The sequence below is a fragment of the Lotus japonicus genome, chromosome 4 (genome assembly GCF_012489685.1).
Source record: "Lotus japonicus ecotype B-129 chromosome 4, LjGifu_v1.2".
Classification (NCBI taxonomy): Eukaryota; Viridiplantae; Streptophyta; class Magnoliopsida; order Fabales; family Fabaceae; genus Lotus; species Lotus japonicus.
Window position 1 is genome coordinate 66,134,758 of NC_080044.1, and position 21,019 is coordinate 66,155,776.

General features: G+C 38.6%; 4 protein-coding genes across 4 annotated transcripts; 3 read left to right on the forward strand and 1 right to left on the reverse strand.

Moving 5' to 3' along the window:
* Nucleotides 1-1,823: 1,823 nt before the first annotated feature.
* LOC130714607 (serine/threonine-protein phosphatase 7 long form homolog) lies at nucleotides 1,824-2,755 on the forward strand. Its single transcript, XM_057564512.1, has 3 exons — nucleotides 1,824-2,016; nucleotides 2,110-2,188; nucleotides 2,302-2,755. The coding sequence occupies exons 1-3, from the start codon at nucleotides 1,940-1,942 to the stop codon at nucleotides 2,746-2,748; spliced, it is 603 nt and encodes a 200-aa protein (XP_057420495.1). The 5' UTR covers nucleotides 1,824-1,939; the 3' UTR covers nucleotides 2,749-2,755.
* A 4,537-nt stretch (nucleotides 2,756-7,292) lies between these two features.
* Nucleotides 7,293-8,894, forward strand: LOC130711861 (F-box protein SKIP1). The gene is made up of 2 exons (XM_057561635.1): nucleotides 7,293-7,709; nucleotides 8,039-8,894. The coding sequence occupies exons 1-2, from the start codon at nucleotides 7,366-7,368 to the stop codon at nucleotides 8,610-8,612; spliced, it is 918 nt and encodes a 305-aa protein (XP_057417618.1). The 5' UTR covers nucleotides 7,293-7,365; the 3' UTR covers nucleotides 8,613-8,894.
* Nucleotides 8,895-10,392: 1,498 nt separating this feature from the next.
* On the reverse strand, nucleotides 10,393-13,663 carry LOC130714231 (protein MULTIPOLAR SPINDLE 1). Its single transcript, XM_057564127.1, has 10 exons — nucleotides 13,498-13,663; nucleotides 13,351-13,408; nucleotides 13,139-13,285; nucleotides 12,979-13,050; nucleotides 12,694-12,773; nucleotides 12,460-12,514; nucleotides 11,600-11,713; nucleotides 11,223-11,418; nucleotides 11,019-11,089; nucleotides 10,393-10,876 (listed from the first exon to the last, which is right to left on the reverse strand). Exons 1-10 carry the CDS (start codon nucleotides 13,648-13,650, stop codon nucleotides 10,692-10,694), a joined length of 1,131 nt encoding a protein of 376 aa, XP_057420110.1. The 5' UTR covers nucleotides 13,651-13,663; the 3' UTR covers nucleotides 10,393-10,691.
* Nucleotides 13,664-14,465: 802 nt separating this feature from the next.
* On the forward strand, nucleotides 14,466-16,695 carry LOC130713174 (uncharacterized). The gene is made up of 3 exons (XM_057562965.1): nucleotides 14,466-14,727; nucleotides 15,207-15,232; nucleotides 15,421-16,695. Exons 1-3 carry the CDS (start codon nucleotides 14,466-14,468, stop codon nucleotides 16,693-16,695), a joined length of 1,563 nt encoding a protein of 520 aa, XP_057418948.1.
* The last annotated feature ends 4,324 nt before the right edge of the window (nucleotides 16,696-21,019 follow it).

Genomic DNA, 21,019 nt, shown 5'->3' on the forward strand with positions numbered 1-21,019 from the left:
CCGATGTACCAAAAAAAAAAAAAAAGATATTGACTATTTAGTGAAGTTCATAAAAATCAAAACCTTCACACATGCAAAACTACAAATAGGAGACTACACGCTACACCGAGTTCGAACACAAAACTAAAAATAACCACCAACAGGAGTGTTCTTAAAGTATATACCTCTAAAATCCTTCATGCGAGGCTTAGTCACTTATATAATCCAACTAAAATCCGGAGTGCAATGCGAACTAAATAGGCTTTCATCCAAATTCATAAGAATTTTGTTCATTTTTTACTCAATGTGGGCTTTCATCCAAATTCATAAGAATTTTGTTCATTTTTTACTCAATGTGAATGTCAATGTTTGTTTGCATAAATCCAACGCATATCAAAACATAACAATTTTCACCTACCATATTAATGGATAAGTAACTATGAAATGGTGTTTTGATAAGGTTTTTTTTTCTGAATGGCGCGAAAAAAAATATTAATTGGAAAAAGGGGGTGAAAAATAAAAAATTTAGCTGTCTGGGGTAGTTTCTGACAAGGAATTTATGCCATTCGTGAGGTTCCTTGCGAATGGTAATAAGACAAATAACAAAGTCAGTACTGAATGACATGAACGGAAGCTTTTTCAGGTTGAACAAGAGTCATTCGAGAGCATCCTTGCGAATGCTAATAAGACAAGGAGGAATCTGCTTTTTCAGTGTGCCAGGAGAGATTCTCCTCCTTCCCGATGCATTCTTGTTTGTTGACTGGGAACAGGGAGCATTCGCGACCTGACACGCGAATGACTGACAGTGTTGTGGTGATGGGTGACACGGTGCAGAGCTGCAGAGGCATTCGCGTCCTACCTCGCGAATGCTTTGTCGGCCATAATGAGCCATTTCTGGCGGTCTCAAACCCCTAGAAAAGGACCCCCAGAAATGCTGAAGTTATATTCCATGCATGCTCGGCTTCACCTCTCCAACTCTCAATTCTCATCTTTCAAGCCTCATTTTTCAACTCTCAAGTGATAAGTTTGATACCTCTCAAGCTCTACTTACCCTCAAACTCTCTCAAGTCTAAAGTCTCTCTATTGTTTGTAATTATTTCTAACTCCATCTCTTAATCTTACCTTTCAAATATTTTAATTTATCATTTGTATTTGAGTCTCAAACTTTATTTGATGCCTAATTTCCGGTTGTATGTAATAACTTCAGGAAGATTTTGTAAATGGCGGATGAAGCAGTGCTAACTCTCGGCCCAAAAAATCTGACGTTGTTGGTGAAGCAAAACAAACATGTATCGGGATATGTTTGGAACGAAACAAATAAAAAAGTCTTGAAGCTGAGATTACCCCACATTCCTTTCAATGGTGTCCCTCCACAAATCGAACCATATGTTCGACTGGCTGAATTTTACGAGGCTGCTCTAGCTGGTTCTATCAAACAAGACAAAGTGTTGATATCAGCACTGGTGGAGCGTTGGCGGCCCGAGACGCACACCTTTCATATGCCGTTTGGAGAGTGCACCATCACTCTTCAAGATGTTGCCGTTCAGCTGGGACTAAAAATTGATGGGCAACCTGTTACCGGGGTGACATGGTGTAACTGGTCCGATCTCGTTATTCGTGCGCTAGGAGTCGTTCCACCGCCAGGTGCTATTAGAGGAAGTGGTTTAAACATGAAATGGTTAAACCAGTGTTTTAATTTTCAAAACCTAGGTGCACTTGCGCCGGCAGAAGCTGAATTTGCTGCAAGAGCATTCATTTTGCGCCTGATTGGCACTTTCTTATTACCCGACCACACGGGATCACATGTGCCTCTAAGATATCTACTACTAATAGAGAATTTAGCTCTGGCCTCCACATACAGTTGGGGTTCGGCCGTGCTTGCAACTCTCTATCATGAGTTATGTCATGCAACCGGTTATGAACGACAAGAAATCGGTGGTTGTACTTATTTGCTCCAAATATGGACTTGGGAAATGATTCCAATGACTGCCCCGTAAGCATGCCAATATTGCCACTCGGCCGCCCCCTCACAGGAAGGTATGCACGTAATTTATAAGTAGTTATATTTATTTGTTCACATAAATGCGACAAAATAAGCCGTTAATAAATCTTTAATAAATTTTATTTCAGGTGGGGAGGAAACGTTGGTCGTCAAAAGAATCAAATTGATTTGTGGCAGATCAAAATTGACGAACTGAGAGCTGAAGACGTGAGTTAGTTATGCTAATATTATATTATGCTAATATTATATTATTTTGATATCTTGTCTCAACCATTTTATGTTTATGTTGTTAATTTTTTTCGTCTAATTTAAATGTGTAGTTTGTGTGGAGGCCATACCCAGATCATGTTCTAAATTCGCTACCGGAACGGTGTCGGCAAAGTATGCACTTGTGGAGATCAGTTGTGCCAATGATATGCTACAACTTTGTTGAGTGGCACCAACCGGATAGAGCCTTGCAACAGTTTGGCATGTTTCAGGGGGTACTTGACCCACCATATCAAATTGATGAAATGCATGACATTTCCTTGTCGGGGAAGGAACAGGAAGATTGGGTTACAACCATGATGCCCTTTATACAGATGTGGGAGCAAAGACACCACAGGACGATTGAGCAACCCATGGTTAATATGTTTGCTAGCCCTAATGACCCTTACATGAAGTGGTACGCCCAACATTCCATTCGTTGGCTGACGCGCCAGAGTTCGACAACAGGGCAAATTGTGATGTTATATAACCTTTGCTTCTCTTTGTTCCTACGTTCGTAATTTTTGAAATACTAACTTTTTATTTTATTTACTAATGTAGGGTGAACACATTCATCATGTGTGGTATGAACTTTCTGACGTCGGCCGTGGTACGTATACACCTGAGGAAATGCAAAGCCAAGCCGCACATTGCCTTACATTATGCCACCAGCTTGACAGGATTACTGTTCCTGCCGCGTCAGTTCAACCCATGCCTACGGACTTACCACGTCCCACACATGCAGACGTACCATCTGTTGGAAGAGATGAAGCACAGGGTTTGGGCAAGAATTGGCAAGAAGTGCATGCTCAGGATGTGACTATACATGGAGGTACTCTACCACCCCGAGAGGGTGAGTACTCATTGTATCCCCTACATCATGGTGATTCATACCGACAATACTTTTTTGGTGGTGGGTCGAGACCTCCTGCAAATGAGTCAGGGTCATCTTATAGTTCCCAACACTACCAAGAGCCACATATGCAGATGCCGGAGTCACAACAATATTCTGGCTCCCAGCCATACATTCCGGACATGCATTTCGGTGAATCACAGTCACAACAATATTTTCATCAGGAGCCTCAGCCGATTTATGACCAGTTCAGGACACCGAAAATGCAGCACATTGATCCCCAAGAATGGAGCACTGTACCTAGATGGGGAGGCGGTGATGTAAGTGAAGTGTTGGATATCCCCTGAGCTTTAGAAGTGTTGGATATCCCCCGAGCTTCTAAAGTGTTGGGCCCCCGACCATCATTATGGAATGTTGCAAACCCATATGAGATTATCCATGCACAGGCTAGCTTTGTGTTTGACTTGAACCAAGCATTTGGAGTAGGAGACAATGAGCCCAACATCCAACATGGATTTTCTTACGGCCAAGGTAGCCAACATGAGAACGAAGCAGAACAGGAGGGTAGGCCATATCGAGTAGCAAGAGACACACCTTGGCCTAATTGCGGAATAGGATCCCACCGAACTCATCATTGATCTATTGTATTTTTTTTGTTAATTAATGAATATAAGTGAAAATTATTAGTTTAATCATAAACTCATTTCTCATCTTCTTCATCATAATTAATACAACCTCATAACAGTTGCGTACTTCCACCACATTATTGGGGCAAACACAAAATCAACAAACAAAAGCAACCCAAACATAAAAACAACCCTCAAACACAAGAACATCCCTCACACACAAGAACAACATCTATCTCTGTAGCGAAACAGATCTTCGACTTGATTGAGGTTCCGTCAAGTCCATCTCATTTCTTATTCGAGTTGACCTAGGACGACCCTTCGCCCTAGCGGTGGACGAATCTGGAACAATTCGATCCCCTTCCCTCGGTGGCATGTTCAGATCATTGTCAATGGGATACCACTGTCCCTGATACGCATCCAATATGCTCTGGAGCGTATAAACAGGGTCCATTAAACTCCAATAGTCTAAACTTTGATGCATACATGCAGCGATTGCGTGTCACATGGATACTTGAATGTTTGAAAGCGCCCACATTCGCATGTTCTATTATCCAACCGCAGAGACCAGACATACCCATTGCGATGCCTGCGCTGGTTAAAACCTTCCTCCACCTCAAACCTTGTCCTATCGATGTTGTACGTGCACACGATATGAGCACCTGCGAGTAGAACATTCTTTTCTATGGCTACAATGACCTTTTTACAGAATATGTGGCCATCGGCCTTTTCACGAGCTGTTGCCTGACCTCTCTGAACAAAGTAATTCACCATCCTCCCGTATGTGCATTTCATCAATGCAGTTATAGGCATGTTTCTTGCACCCTTCAACACTTTGTTAACGGCCTCAGATAAGTTTGTTGTCATATGGCCATATCGACGCCCACCCTCATCGCATGCTCGACTCTATGTCTGATTGTCGATGCGGTCAATCCAATCTCGGATAGCTGGACTTATTCCTCGAAACCGGCGCAGTACTCGAAAGCATCACAACATTGTTTGAAGGTCCAAAACACACGTTTAAATGTCTTCGAACCAACAACTACATTACCATTACAGTCGATAATGTCACTCGTGGATACTGCGTAATAGGACCCAGGGGAAAACCGAAGCATATAATTCAGCCATCTAGGGAGCAAGTCATATGACTCTTCCCAATCACCAAAGATCTGTGCAATCGCTCTCTGCTTCGCTTTCCAGGCTTTAAAGTACGATACTTTATACCTGAGCACACCAGTGATCCTCTCTTGAATAAGAGAAACATGTACAGTAGGTTGGGTACGTACTATCTCTGCGACATTAGAACAAAATCATAAGTTACTAAGTATTTTTAAGGCTAACAATATAATAATCATTAGAAAAAATTGTACCAAGAATGAATGAACAGATAAAGTCGGATGTCATCTTCTTATGATCCTGCGACGCTATCATTTTGATGCACGTATGCAGACCGCCCCACCTAGTTACCGTCCACATTCCAGTTTTTATAGAACACATGGCCCTCAACTTCCAAGAGCACCCATTCGGACATTTTGCCACAAAGTATGTGGGTTTGGATTCGGCCACAATATAAGTTATATTTAGCTTAAAACAATAATGCTTGAGGGCCATCTGGACATCTTTCTTGGTCTCAAAACACTGACCTATATATAATTCATCACCTAGCTGCCACGATGTCTGATCATACCCGCCAGTATAGAAATCTATCTCTTCATCGGGGTGTTCCCAGTTAATATATGAATAGTGTGGAGACTCATTCCAAAATGGGGTTGGGACGCCTGTAGCAAAGAAGATTTATACCAGACACGATATATGGATAAATACAACACCTGAAGAGTTAAAGTGACTATACATACCATGCGTTTCAGGAGAAACATTCACCGGCATCGGTAATCCAATAGGAGGTCCAGGATTACCGTCAGAGCCACCCTCGTCCGAGTCAGACGAGTCACCTCTGTTGTCCAATCTTTCATCTTCATCATGATCATCTGAAGATAAAATCTCCTCACCATCCACATTATCAGTGTCATGGTAGTCATAATCGTCATCCAAATTCACTGTGTCATCACCCAAATGAACAACCTCCTCAACGCCACGGCTACCACCGGCTTCATGAGTGAATGCCTGCGAGCGAATGCCTGCTGCGCACTTATCGGATTGGTTGAGGCCGGTATTGATGAACTTCCAGCTTCAGCAATATCAACGTATAACTCGAGCGTTGTCATGGAAGACTGCTGACGAAATCCATCCATCATGACATTCACGTCTTGTGTATCAACTAGCTCAAGAGGTGAAAAAAAGATGGGATTTGAGTTAGTCATAAATATGCAAATGACTCTAGAAATGATTTGGTTTCTTTGGAGCTTCAACTTCTCATGGATTTTCCTCTTCAAGCGGTCGAATGTGATGTTGCATTTGAGATGCATGGGTCTAGCTTGACCTTCAAAAATGACACATTGGTTGCCATTGAAAACTCTACCTCCAGAATACACAAAAGCAATGACCCTGTCCATCTTTGGTGATTTTTGAGCTATTAGAACGTATGAAGTTTTGGAGAAAATTCGCAAATGGTGTTGAGAAGAAATCTTGTTCGGAGAGCTTGGTTTTATAGCTGGGGTTCGTAAATTATATTTTTAATGCATTCACAATAAAGCATTTGAATGCCTGTCAACACAGCATCTACATGCCTGCTTGCGAATGGCTTGTCTCCTGTCTGCTTGTCACCCATCACCTGACAACACACAATTCCATGTCAGCCATTCGCAATAAAGCACTCGAATCCTTTGTCTCCAGATTCCCACATGCAGATTCTCACATGCACGTCAGAAAGGTACCTGATTCCTCTTTGTCTTATTAGCATTCGCAATGAATCTTACGAATGCCTACTATTCCTGTCAGCTCACTTCTGAACACTGAAAAAGCAACTGGAAAAGTAGTTTGTCTTACTAGCATTCGCAAGGAATCTTCCGAATGCCTAAAAGTCCAAGTCAAAAACTACCTCAGACATCTAATTAAATTTTTTTCACCCCCTTTTTCCAATTAATAATATTTTTTATGCCATTCAGAAAAGAAAAAAAAGCCTTTTGATAAAAGTGTCATTAAAAGTGGTTAAAAATGGCTAAGGGTGGAACTAACTTTTCTAGTTGAGGTTTTTTACATCCACAAGGTTCAAACCCGACTTCTTACTTAAGGCCTAAGGGGAATTAAACATGTAACACTTGAACAAACTATTCATTGGTTAATTATCCGTTTTTTAATGTTTGAAAATATCTCATTCAAATATATTTTTTTCTTTTATTTAAAAAATAATTTCTAAAAATAGTTTTTAAATACAAAAGACTAAATTACAATCAAACACGCCTTCACTTTCTATTTTTTTTAATCTTTGACGAATGCAGTTACTTATCCGAAAAACAATTGTTGGTCTCACGCAACAAATATTTTTACGAAATTCAAACTTATTTTTTCATCCAAACGGGATGTAAGTTACTTATTACTAATCACTTTCTATCCAAACAAAACTTTACCAAATATAACACACCAATGTGTTTGCTTGTGATTTGGTACTAATTGGATATTTAATTTGACTCGTTCATCAATCATATAGAAGATAGAAACCATTGTTAGGCAGCACAACACGGATAAGGAACAAAGAGGAAATGGAAAACGAGGTAGAAGAAGGAAGCGATTCAGAGTGGAGCGAGTTGACTCGGGAGTGCCTCATCAACATCCTCTCTCGACTCACCGTTGACGATCTATGGCGAGGCACCATGCTTGTCTGCAAATCATGGTTCAGCGCCTTCAAGGAACCCTCTCTTCACTCTGTCTTCAACCTCGACCCCCTCTTCGACTCGCCCCGCGAGTTGCCTCGCTGGTGGTCCCCCGAATTCGAGGCCAAAATCGATTCCATGCTTCGCTCTGTTGTTCAATGGACCCATATCTTCCTCACCCAGATCCGTATTCGTCACTGCTCTGATCGCTCCCTCGCTTTGGTCGCCGAAAGGTACAAAATTTCTCAAAAATTCAAATACCCAATTGTCTCTTTTGTTTATGTTTGCATATGCATGATTAGGGTTTCTGGAATTTGGTCCCAAAATTTTGATGCTTTTGATGAAAATTGGAATTGGGTATGCCATGATTTTTCAATTGGGTTTTAATTTTGGAGGCTGCAGAGTGTTATGTGATGGATTGTTTGTGGAATTGTGTTTTTATTGTGTATATAATGTTGGAATATTTAGCATTTATTTTTTGTTTATGTACAAATTATGAAGGCTCACATTGTTTTGTTTTGTGTTTTTTTGTTGCTTTGAATATGATGAAACTGTATTTCAGATGCCCAAATCTTGAGGTGTTGTCAATCAGAAGCTGCCCTCATGTTACTGATGATTCTATCTCTAGGATTGCTGTTAATTGTCCAAAGCTTAGGGAATTGGACATCAGCTATTGTTATGATGTAACACATAAGTCATTGGCTCTGATTGGAAGAAATTGCCCCAATCTTAAGGTTCTGAAGAGAAATCTCATGAACTGGCTTGATCCTTCTCAGCACGTTGGGATTGTTCCTGATGAATATCTAAATGCTTGTCCGCAAGACGGGGATACTGAGGCTGCTGCAATTGCAAGGTCCATGCCTCATCTAGAGTGGCTTGAGATTAGGTTCTCCAAGTTGTCAGCTAAAGGCCTCAATTTGATATGTCAGAGGTGTCCTAACCTTGAGTTTTTGGATCTTTCCGGGTGTGCTAACTTAACTAGTCGAGACATTGCTAATGCATCTTCCAGTTTGGCACACTTGAAAGACATCAAAAAGCCTAATTTCTACATTCCAAGGTCTGTCTTTCACACTGAAAGGTATGGACATTGGCAATTGTATGATGAGAGATTTCAGACAGATGTTTTCCGAATTTGAGCATTGTTACGAAGATTAATCCAAGATGTAAACTCTGCAATCGGCATGTCTGTCCCTCGTCCTTCACTCGTCTAGTCCGGAAATCTGAATAAGATTTTTACTGTGATTGTTACTGTTAATTATATATGTAGAAAATTTGATATTTGTCTTTGTAATTGCTGTTGTAAGTTGTTTGTCTTCCATGTATCTGCAATGTATTTATGCAGAAGATCATTTGTCTGAAATTCTCACCAATCACAATGGATCTATTTGCCTAATAATTTTGTAATTATTTCTTTCTTCTTTGGCTGCTGCATTACTTATATGATTATCTTAGCTGTCTACCATAACAAATTGTCTCAGAATTATTTTATATTCATGCTTATAGGACCCTTATCTACAGCGAACTTAAATTGTTAGTCAATGTGTAGATACTTGTTCTTGTGGAGTTATTAATCAATATCATTGAGGTGATTGCATATCTGAAGTATAAGATCAGGTCACTTTTTTTATTCAGATTGCTAGGCCTCTCTGTCTGGTTTCATTCTAGCTCTAGTTGAAGTGGTGTCTTTAGTCATTGTAATTTGAATGAATGGAGATAGTTGCCTAGTCAAGAAGACATCCAGCCTTTTTAAATTTACACACATCATGGAAAACTAAAGAGAGAGGAAAATTTACAAATGCAGTTAAAGAGTATGGTTATGCACTTCAGGAAAAAAGTGAAATAAACTTTTCTTATGGATTGACATGAAAGTCCGTTAACATAACACTCAAATGGCACTGAAACACCAAGTTATTTATTGACCCGCTAAGATGATAGTTTTGTGACATGTCTAGCAAATCACCAATGCAGTTGTACTGTAAATGAAGCTTTGGATACCAAGGTAAGAATAGGAGTGTAAGATGGGCATTCAGGTTTTGGGAATTCAAGGGAAGCAAGTAACTAAGAGCAATCCAAAAACGAGATGTCTGAGTGCCGCCATGAATAAGGTTGAAGGTTTGATTGAATAGGAGTTTGATCTGCCCCGAACATTGCTGGGCTTTATGTTACTTGGTCCTCTATAAAGACCCTTTGCTAACGGGGAAATCTTTGTTTGTTGGGCAACATGTTGCGTGCCTGGCTTGCTTGGTTCCATGACCATTCCGTACATTACTGCATGTAAGATAGAGAAATTGCTTGTGATCAAAATGTCCAATTCAGATTAAATGTCAGAGGAAAAGAAAAACTAGCAAATTTGGAGTTCAAAGTTGGTTACGTTTAGTTTCTTTTTGTTGCTTGGAGGTCATGAATTCCCTGGTTTCTGCCGTGCGTGTGCTTCCATAAGCTGAATAAATTACGATGTTGAAGAGAAAGAACCATATAGCTAGCGTTTTGCTCATATCTTGAACGTGATTGAATGCAATAAGAAAAAGTGATATTTGTGGAGATGCACTTATATTAGTAGTTAATATCATTATTTATAATAAGGTTAGAGCCCATACGCATCTAAGAGGAGCAACTTTAGTATTTTGAGATAACTTCGATATGTGGGCAAGTAGCAAAAGAAATGTTCTTGGCTTCTTGCAACATGCTCCGTAATTCATCTAAATATTATCGTATCTGCTTTATGGTATTCTTTCGGTTAAATAGAATAAATGAGCACACCGAATTTTGAAAATGGTTGAGAATTTATTCTTTCTGACCTGTAGGAATGGGAAAGTAGAAGAATAAATAGTCCTTTTTGCTGTTGGCAGTGTAGATTAACCCTGAGATATTTGCTAGTAAGTTTAATTTTGACTAACAAATTAAGTGACCTTACTGGTAAATAAATACACTCTTGGTTGTGGGATGTCAGCCAATCGAGTTAAGTTGGCTCACTTTTTAATCAACTCGAATGAGCTGAGTTAACTCACTTTGCCGACATAACGCAATCTAGAAGCTTGAGCAGGAATCGAGTTCTGTAAGCAGGTTACAAGATGTATCAATCTCAAGGTCAGTAATGTACGTCTACTGTACTCAAGGTCCACTATCACACATCACAATTTTTCAACATTTCAATCTATACCAATGCTTCATATATGGACCACAAATCAGCATATTACTTACAATTCAATTAATGTTTAGCGAAACAAGCAATTAAAAATATCCGGTTTAAGCTTCTGAAGTGATGAGACTGCGTCAACTTGTTTTGCCAATTCCCCAATGACTCGGTCTATATAGAGCACATATAGTCCATTTCTGCTTTCCAGAAGTTCCAATGCTTTTCTTGCCTGGATAATTGACGTTACCCAATCTTCAAGAAGCACTATAATGTCACAGCCACTACTTAGTTAAGTTGTTGTTTGTTGTGAGTCACAGAAATCAAAGCTCAAGATAAACGGAAATTACTTAATTTGAGGAAGAATATATGTGAAAAATTTAACATGAGCAGAAAGTATGAAGCATACTGTCGTCAAAATGTTCAGCTTTTGACCAATCTAGTAAGTAATCTGCCACCAAGAACTCAATAAGCTGGATCCTGACACCCACAAATAAAAATTAGATAAATGTATGTCTCTAAAGCACTACTCATTTGGATAAAACCTGAATTGATCTTCATTATGATTTATGAATCTGGATATTATGCTGACAGGCATTGGGAAAGAACTTACATTATGAACATACATTCATGCATGTCAGGAAAGGCATCATCAAAAGGATCACAGAAAAGCAAACGTTCTGCTAGAACCAAAATTCTTTGGCAAACTGAGAGTATAGCCCGCTGACCAATATAGGGCTCACTTCCAAGTTTACGGATCAAATGCTGAATACTAAACCGAGCATTGGTGCCACCAGTTTGTTGAGAGCCTAGAAGATAAGATTTTGAAAAGGGAAATGGCAACAAAAAGATCATAAGTCAATAAATAGAATGATTAGAAAGTTGACAGTAATATTTAATGGTGAAGCTGCAGAATAACAAATGGCACATTTTTATACTTGAAATGAAAGTAAACATTCATTTTCATGATCAAACTCAAACTAGTGATACCATTTTCTGACAAGAGCCTGCACATCTGCCTAACCAAATGTGTAACTAGGTTGTTGATAATTCCTTCGACAAGTTCCAGGTTCCTTCCTATAGATAGAAGATTCTTCAAAGAAACTTCAGAAAAGACAGACAACAACCTTCAGCATGGATAACAAAGAAATGTGGCCGTAGGTAACATGCGCAATTACTAACTGATATAATGGTGATCATATTGATACAATAAAATCAAAGAGAAAAACAGTGGAGCTCAGAAAGTATAATTTGATTTGATATTAATCACTCATTACTCAAATTACCACTTAATGAGAGGAATGGGAAGAGAGGGAACTTGTAATACGCTACCTTAAAGCTAATCAAAATACTATAGGGGAGAGTGGGAGACTGACCATGGAGTTGTATGTTTACAAAATAAATCGTTGGATTGTACTGTTACATTACAATGGTCTTATTTGCCCTATAATTCGACAGCCAAAATTCATTAAGAAGCTGATCAGTGTTTTAACAGCTCGATTGGTAGGAGCTGCGGATATGCAACAAGGGAGAGCCGGGTTATCCCCACAAAAGTTTCCCATCCCAATTTCCCTTCTCCTATCTCTCCCACTAGTAGACACATCCACTAGGACCACAAGGGTTTTTCTTAAACAGATCAGTGAAATCATCATGACTGCATGATTTAGCAGCTCTAAAAGACTAAGCATTACTCATATAACAAGCAGAATGAATATATGTGTGGACAGAATGAAGTATTTGCTATTTAAGAAGAATTGATTGTGAATGCCAAAAGTTCTAGTTTCACATCATAATTTAGAAGATGAAAAATAGCAGGAAAAGCTCCTCAATTAGAGAAAAGAGCAAAATACCCAATATAAAGTCTACAGCTTGATGTGCCAGGTTTCCAAACTTGGAATCATCCACCTGCAAAATATAATCAATACAAAACATGATGAAACAAATTAATCAACATAGCACATAAAAAAAGTTCACATTCAGTGTAATACATGAACAACATCAGTATTTCTATGAATTCTTCTTCTAACTGCATTACTGAAATACAAAATGTATCCTAAATGCTAAAAAGTAGTGAAGCACCCAACAGGTGATACAGAGTCGCAAAGCTCCACGAGAAAATCAACAGAGGCTCTAAGCTGCTCTGCTTCATCCTCCTCAATCAAACCTATGATTTTAGCGTCAAATTAGTAAACAATCTAGTACCATTCCATTCATTTCAAAATTCACAAAAGTATCCAAGTGCAGCATGCTAAAGCATCATCTAGATCTCATTAGAAAACCCACAATTCTAACTACTAGTTCTGAAAAATGCATAACTACACAGCCTAATACTAGTTTTTAGCTACAAATTTCCTTACTATGTAATGTACCTGAAGAGAGCCGCTGCTGACTCGAAGAAGATGAAGAAGAAGCAATTCTTCTCTTCCTTTCCTTAAATCGCACTACAGAAAGCAAAATTTCAACATCAATAGGTCAAAAAAAAGCATGATGCAGAAACAAAGAAGAAGATGATGATGATGATGATGAAACCTTGTCTTAGAAATCTGCGGCGAAGGACGTCGTTGAATCTGTTATCAGATCCATTTCCTTGACGATTAGGGCTCAATTCCCCCAAATTTCCGAAGAAATAGCACTTGCAGGAAGCACTCTCAGGGAAGAGATCACACTGCGAAGCATCTAAATCCAAAAACTCAAAATCAATTCGCCAAAGACCGTTCAAATTCACATGAGATAGATCAAACCTTGAGATTCCTTCAGATCTTCTCTGAGTCTCAGAATCTCTTGCTTTCTTTCCTTAGCCTGAGAATCCGAACATGAAAAGACGAAAACTCAGAGGAAAATAGCAAATCAGATTTCAGAAGAAAATAAGGAAGCGTTGCGTTTTGCACCTTTCGCTTCCACCGGAGAAGAGCGTCGGATTGCGAAGGAGAAAGCGAACGAGGCTCCTTTGTGTTGCTCAGAAGCTTGGATCGGAGAAGCGACACCGCTATCGCTATCTTCAGCGATTCATCGCTCGCGGTGGCACCTCCGTTCTCTGCCATTTCCTTCAGGTGAAGAAAGATGGTGCGAAATGGAAAAGGCGCCAAACTTTTGAGGAGGTTAAATTTGAAATTCTGATTTACTAGAGGCTATATTTCAAATTATAGTGATTTTCTCTATTTGGTCCTCTTTCCCTTTTTTTAAATTTCTCTAAAACAAATATTTCAAAAATTAATTTTGAATACAAAGTAGTCTTGCTACTACTCTTCCATATATTTTTTCACAATAAAAAGCAATATGTATGTGATATCTTATTTGGATTCATTAATACTATTTGGTAATCTTATATACTCCCTCCGTTCCTAAATAACTGACACTTTAAGGTTTCTACACACTTATTAAGAAATGCAATTATTCTATTAAAATTACTCATTGTGTTCCAATATTACCCTTTATCTCACCTGCTCATAAATTTTCTCATCATTTTACACCATTAAATGAGACTTACTTGGTTACTCCACTCATTTAGTGTACTCCTTTTCATACTCCTATATCCAATGTGAATTGTGAAGATAAACCTTCGTACTCCATATTCTCTTTTCACATCTGTGTTCATTAAAAAAATTATGCTAACCCATTTACTCATGTCTTTTGGTTGCTCCATATTTCATGTTTTCAATAAAAAAAAAACGGTTGAACTCTTTACCTCCATACATTTGGATGTTAAAAAAATTCTGGCTCTAGGAGTAGTTTAAATTAAAATGTGTTTACCTCCATAATTTTCAATTGCTTCCCACCATAATTTTTGAAACATAATTTGTGGCTCTATTTATATAAGAAATCTGAACATAAAAAGAGATCATATACTCTAACAAGTATGGCTGCAGAAAATCTTTTAGATGATATAGACTTAAATTCCACCCCTTCACAAATTGACAATGAAGGCATTCAACATTTTTTCCCAAATGAAGTACATGGAATGCTTCCAGATTTGAATGTTGACGGAGAAGAAAATTACCTTCTTGATCTCAATGCTCTTCCTCATTCTCCACAATTATCACAATCAAACCATGTTTTGTTTGATTTAAACCAGAAGCCATTTGATGCAGATGTGGATGGAGAAAGTAGCTTCACTGTAGGTATGAATGTATATTCTATTTTCTTTTAGCCATGTCAAATACCAGAGGCTTATCCAAATATGAAATCGTAACATTCATTTCCAAATATAAGATATTTAATGTCACCCATTAATATAACCTCATCCTCTACCGTCAAAAGAAAAACCTCATCCTGTAGTGCATGTTCTCTTGTTGTGAAACACCTCTCTATTTCTTCAGTAAAAATATTTCTCTAATCTTTACTATTGCTCTCTCTCGATCTATATAACTGATACAAACTGTGTTTGAGTGAATTTTTGCTGAATACACACCTGGGTACAAAGAGGGATTCTCCAATGATGAATGTTTTGTTTGAATGGTTGAGGAAGGGATGTACGAGAGTGAAGATCATTTTGGGGGCATTGCTTTTGGTTTGATTTAATTATTATTTGTGTTATAAATAGAATATATTATTTGAAATGCTTTATTTATGGTAATTATTTTTTTGTCTTTTTAAACAGGAGAAGAGAATAATGCAAACACATATGTGAGAGAAACAAATTTGAATAATGGTATCGAAATTATTTTGAGCTTTTTTTTTCTTTCTGGCCATCTGGGCATTGATTTTATTTATCTTAGTCATTTTTATCCTTTAAACTTATTTGGGTGTTCCATTCATTTTATTTTTACAATGATTGTTTATTTATTTCTTTTATGTATTTTAATGTTAAATAGATGTGGAAGTTAATGAAACAAATTTGGAAGGAAGCATTGATATTGTCCAAGAAAATTTTGAAGAGGAATAAGAAGTTAAAATTCCTTAGCAATGAAGAACGCACGGCTGTTTATCATATTCTACATCAAAATAGTTTTAATGGGAGATTAAAGAAAGGGGTGATAGATTCTGTGGCTTCCACATTTTCAGTTTCAAGAACAACTATTTTACGCATTTGGCGTCATTCAAAAGAAAGTGACTTGCATGATGTATCTCAAAGAAAGCCTAGAAATTGTGGACGTAAGAGAATTCAAATTGATTACGATCGAATTTCTGAAATCCCTTTACGTCAACGAACAACCATTCGATCTTTGGCTTGTGCTTTGGATACTAATCCGACTTCAATGTTTAGGCTTTTACAGGCAGGTGTTATACGTCGTCATTCAAATCCCATGAGGCCACTGTTGAAAGAAGAAAATAAAAGATCTCGACTACAATTTTCCTTGTCAATGTTGGAAGATAGTAGCATACCACATGATCCAATATTTAAAAGTATGAATAACATTATTCATATTGATGAAAAGTGGTTTTACATGTCAAAGAAGTCTAACAATTATTATTTGTTGCCACATGAGGAAGAGCCATATCGTACATGTAAAAGCAAAAATTTCATTACAAAAGTGATGTTTTTAGCTGCTATAGTTCGTCCAAGATTTGATTCACAAGGAAATGAAGTTTTCTCCGGAAAAATTGGTATTTTTCCATTTGTTACCCAAGAACCGGCTAAAAGGACAAGTTCCAACAGAGTGGCGGGAACATTGGAGACAAAAGCAATGACTTCCATCACGAGAAACGTGATTAGATCATTTTTTATTGATCAAGTCCTTCCAGCCATAAAGGAAAAGTGGCCAATAGAAGACGCCAAGAATCCAATTTTTATTCAACAAGATAATGCTAGAACACATATTAGTCACGATGATGATGAGTTCCTTAAAGCTGCTACACAAGATGGGTTTGATATTCGTTTGATGTGCCAACCTGCAAATTCTCCCGATTTAAATGTGTTAGATCTTGGGTTTTTCAATGCCATACAGTCTTTGCAGCATAAGGAGGCACCTAAAAATATTGATCAACTTGTGAGTGCAGTTGTGAAATCATTTGAAGACTTTTCAATTATAAAGTCTAATTTCATATTTGTAACACTACAATCCTGCATGATTGAGATCATGAAAATCAGTGGTTCTATGAATTATAAAATCCCGCATTTGAACAAACAAATGCTGCAAAGGGTGTAAGATCAAGTTTTGATCTAGTAGTACAACTCTATGTTTTGATGATTACAAGTTAACCTTTTGATATGAACAATTGTGGTACTCTAACGTGTTTTCTGAGTGTGCTATTTGCAGGCTCTGACCTCAACTCAATCTCACACAAATCAGAAGCACTGTGTATAAAGAGCGACCCAAGCAACGCTTTCGCATTCACCATGTTCAGTATGAACAGTGGAAAAGCTTCAGAAGTTCTGAAGTTATACAAACTCTGATGTGGACTCAGTCACTAGAAGTTCTGAAGATCCAGAAAGTCTGATAACCAAGAAACATTGAAGGCTCAGATATTCTGATGGTGTAGAAGACTCTGAAGATCTAGAAGCTGATTAGTGAAATTCTGTTGTCCAGAAGCTAGATACTCTGAAGGCCATGTTCTTCCCTCTGAGTTCAGAATCAGAAGAAACATTGATCAGAAGATCTGGGCTTTCCCTCTGACTCTGATCAACCGGCTTCACAAGTTCCAATATGAAGTATTCCCCTGATCAGAAGTCTCCTAGGTTTAAAGGTCAAGTCGCTATCCAAGTACAAAAGCAACTGTACCTTCCTGACGACCTACCTAACTGTCTCAGACACAGCAGAAGCTGGATTTTCCAGAACTGCCCTCCAACGGTAGCATTTCCCATGCAACGCTCAACCCTAATCCTTGGAGTATATAAAGAGTCTGAAGACTGAAAGAAACGGCTAGAAGCATTCACATACGCGCAAGACAAACTTAAATTCTTCTAAGCTTTCTTTCATCTGAACTTCATTGAGTTTACTATTAGCTTTTTAGAAGCAAATCTCTTGTAAACAATTCTTTGATAAACAGTTTGTTTAGTTCCTTTAGGAGATCAAGGCTGATCGGATCCTAGAGAAGACTAAGAGAGTGAATCTTAGTGTGAGCTAAGTCAGTGTAATTGTTAGTCACTTGTAGGTTTCAAGTGCAGTTGTAACTCTTACCTGATTAGTGGATTGCCTTCATTCTAAGAAGGAAGAAATCACCTTAACGGGTGGACTGGAGTAGCTTGAGTGATTTATCAAGTGAACCAGGATAAAATCCTTGTGTTCTTTTCTATCTCTTATCTTTAGCACTTAAGTTCTCGAAAGATTTGTCAAAATCTTTAAGGTGGAAGTTTTATACTGAAAACGTTATTCAAACCCCCCCCCTTTCTACCGTTTTTCATACCTTCAATTGGTATCAGAGCGCAAGTTCTGATTACCACACCTAACAGTGTTCAATGATCCGGACCGGTGTGAAAAACAATGGCTGCCACCACCAGTGAAACTCAAAGAGATGGTTACAATGCAAAGCCTCCTATGTTCGACGGTCAAAGGTTCGAATATTGGAAAGATAGACTGGAAAGTTTCTTTCTGGGTTTCGATGCAGATCTCTGGGATATTATTGTGGATGGCTACGAGCGTCCAGTTGATGCAGATGGCAAGAAGATCCCAAGGTCAGAGATGACTGCAGATCAAAAGAAGCTGTACTCACAACATCACAAAGCAAGAGCAATTCTTCTAAGCGCTATTTCCTATGAAGAGTACCAGAAGATTACAGATCGTGAGTTTGCGAAAGGCATTTTCGAATCTCTGAAGATGTCTCATGAAGGAAACAAGAAAGTCAAAGAATCAAAGGCATTGTCTTTGATCCAAAAGTATGAATCCTTCATCATGGAGCCAAATGAGTCCATTGAAGAAATGTTCTCCAGATTTCAGTTGCTTGTAGCTGGCATACGACCTCTCAACAAGAGCTACACAACAAAAGATCATGTCATAAGGGTCATCAGGTGTCTTCCTGAAAGTTGGATGCCTTTAGTGACTTCAATAGAGCTCACGAGAGACGTTGAGAATATGAGTTTAGAAGAACTCATCAGCATTTTGAAATGCCATGAGCTGAAGCGCTCAGAGATGCAAGATCTGAGGAAAAAGTCCATAGCCTTTAAATCTAAATCTGAAAAGGCTAAGGTTGAGAAGTCAAAAGCTCTTCAAGCTGAAGAAGAGGAATCTGAAGAAGCATCAGAAGATTCTGATGAAGATGAGCTGACTCTGATCTCCAAGAGACTCAATCGCATCTGGAAGCACAGGCAGAGCAAATACAAAGGCTCTGGAAAGGAAAAAGGAAAGTCTGAATCCTCAGGTCAGAAGAAGTCCTCACTTAAGGAAGTCACATGCTTTGAGTGCAAAGAATCAGGGCACTACAAAAGTGACTGTCCAAAATTGAAGAAGGACAAGAAGCCAAAGAAGCACTTCAAGACAAAGAAGAGTCTGATGGTGACATTTGATGAATCAGAGTCAGAGGATGTTGACTCTGATGGTGAAGTCCAAGGACTCATGGCTATTGTCAAAGACAAGGAAGCAGAGTCAAAGGGAGTTGTTGACTCTGACTCAGAATCAGAAGGAAATCCTAACTCAGACGATGAAAATGAGGTATTCGCTTCTTTCTCTACCTCTGAACTGAAACATGCATTGTCTGATATTATGGATAAGTATAACTCCTTATTGTCTAAGCATAAGAAGCTGAAAAAGAACTTATCTGCTGTTTCCAAGACTCCTTCTGAACATGAGAAAATTATTTCTGATTTGAAAAATGATAATCATGCCTTGATCAATTCTAACTATGTGCTTAAGAACCAGATTGCTAAGTTAGAAGAAATTGTTGCCTGTGATGCCTCTGATTGTAGAAATGAATCTAAGTATGAAAAGTCTTTTCAAAGATTCCTAGCTAAAAGCGTGGATAGAAGCTTAATGGCTTCAATGATCTATGGCGTAAGCAGAAATGGAATGCATGGCATTGGCTATTCTAAACCAATTAGAAATGAGCCCTCTGTGTCTAAAGCTAAATCCTTGTATGAATGCTTTGTTCCCTCTGGTACCATATTGCCTGATCCTGTACCTGCTAAAGTTGCTAAAAACCCTCTTAAAAAGGGATCCTTCTCTATGACTAAATATCATGCAAATATTCCTTTAAAATATCATGTTGAGACACCCAAGGTGATCAGAACCTCTGGGGTAACTAACAAGAGAGGACCCAGAAAGTGGGTACCTAAGGACAAGATTATCTATGTTGCAGATATCCTTGATAGCTCCACTGAAACACCAATCATGGTATCTGGACAGTGGATGCTCGCGTCACATGACGGGAGAAAGGCGTATGTTCCGAGAGCTGAAACTTAAGCCTGGAGGCGAAGTTGGCTTTGGAGGAAATGAAAAGGGTAAAATTGTTGGTACTGGTACTATTTGTGTAGATAGTAGTCCATGCATTGATAATGTGTTATTGGTAGACGACTTAACACATAACTTATTGTCTATAAGTCAATTAGCTGACAAGGGTTATGATGTTATATTCAATCAAAAGTCCTGCCGGGCTGTAAGTCAAATCGATGGCTCTGTTCTGTTTAACAGCAAGAGGAAGAACAACATTTATAAGATCAGATTATCTGAGTTGGAGGCTCAGAATGTGAAGTGCCTTCTGTCTGTTAATGAAGAGCAGTGGGTATGACATAGACGGTTAGGGCATGCCAATATGAGAAAGATTTCTCAGCTGAGCAAGCTAAACCTTGTCAGGGGCTTACCCAATCTGAAGTTCGCTTCAGACGCTCTTTGTGAAGCATGTCAGAAAGGCAAATTCACAAAAGTCCCTTTCAAGGCAAAGAATGTTGTCTCAACCTCAAGGCCGTTAGAACTTCTGCATATCGACCTTTTTGGACCAGTGAAAACTGAGTCTATAGGTGGCAAGAGATATGGGATGATTATCGTTGATGACTATAGCCGCTGGACATGGGTAAAGTTTCTAACCCGCAAGGATGAGTCTCATGCTGTGTTCTCTACCTTCATTGCTCAAGTGCAAAACGAGAAGGCTTGTAGGATTGTGCGTGTCAGAAGTGACCATGGTGGAGAGTTTGAGAATGACAAGTTTGAGAGTCTGTTTGATTCCTATGGAATTGCACATGATTTATCTTGTCCCAGAACTCCTCGACAAAACGGTGTTGTTGAGAGGAAGAACAGAACTCTTCAGGAGATGGCTAGAACCATGCTCCAAGAAACTGGCATGGCTAAGCACTTTTGGGCAGAGGCAGTAAATACAACATGTTACATTCAGAACAGAATCTCTGTGAGACCAATTCTGAATAAGACTCCTTATGAATTGTGGAAGAATATAAAACTCAACATTTCTTATTTTCATCCTTTTGGCTGTGTTTGTTATGTTCTCAATACTAAGGATAGATTGCATAAATTTGATGCTAAGTCTTCTAAGTGTCTATTACTCGGTTACTCTGAGAGATCTAAAGGTTTTAGATTTTATAATACTGAT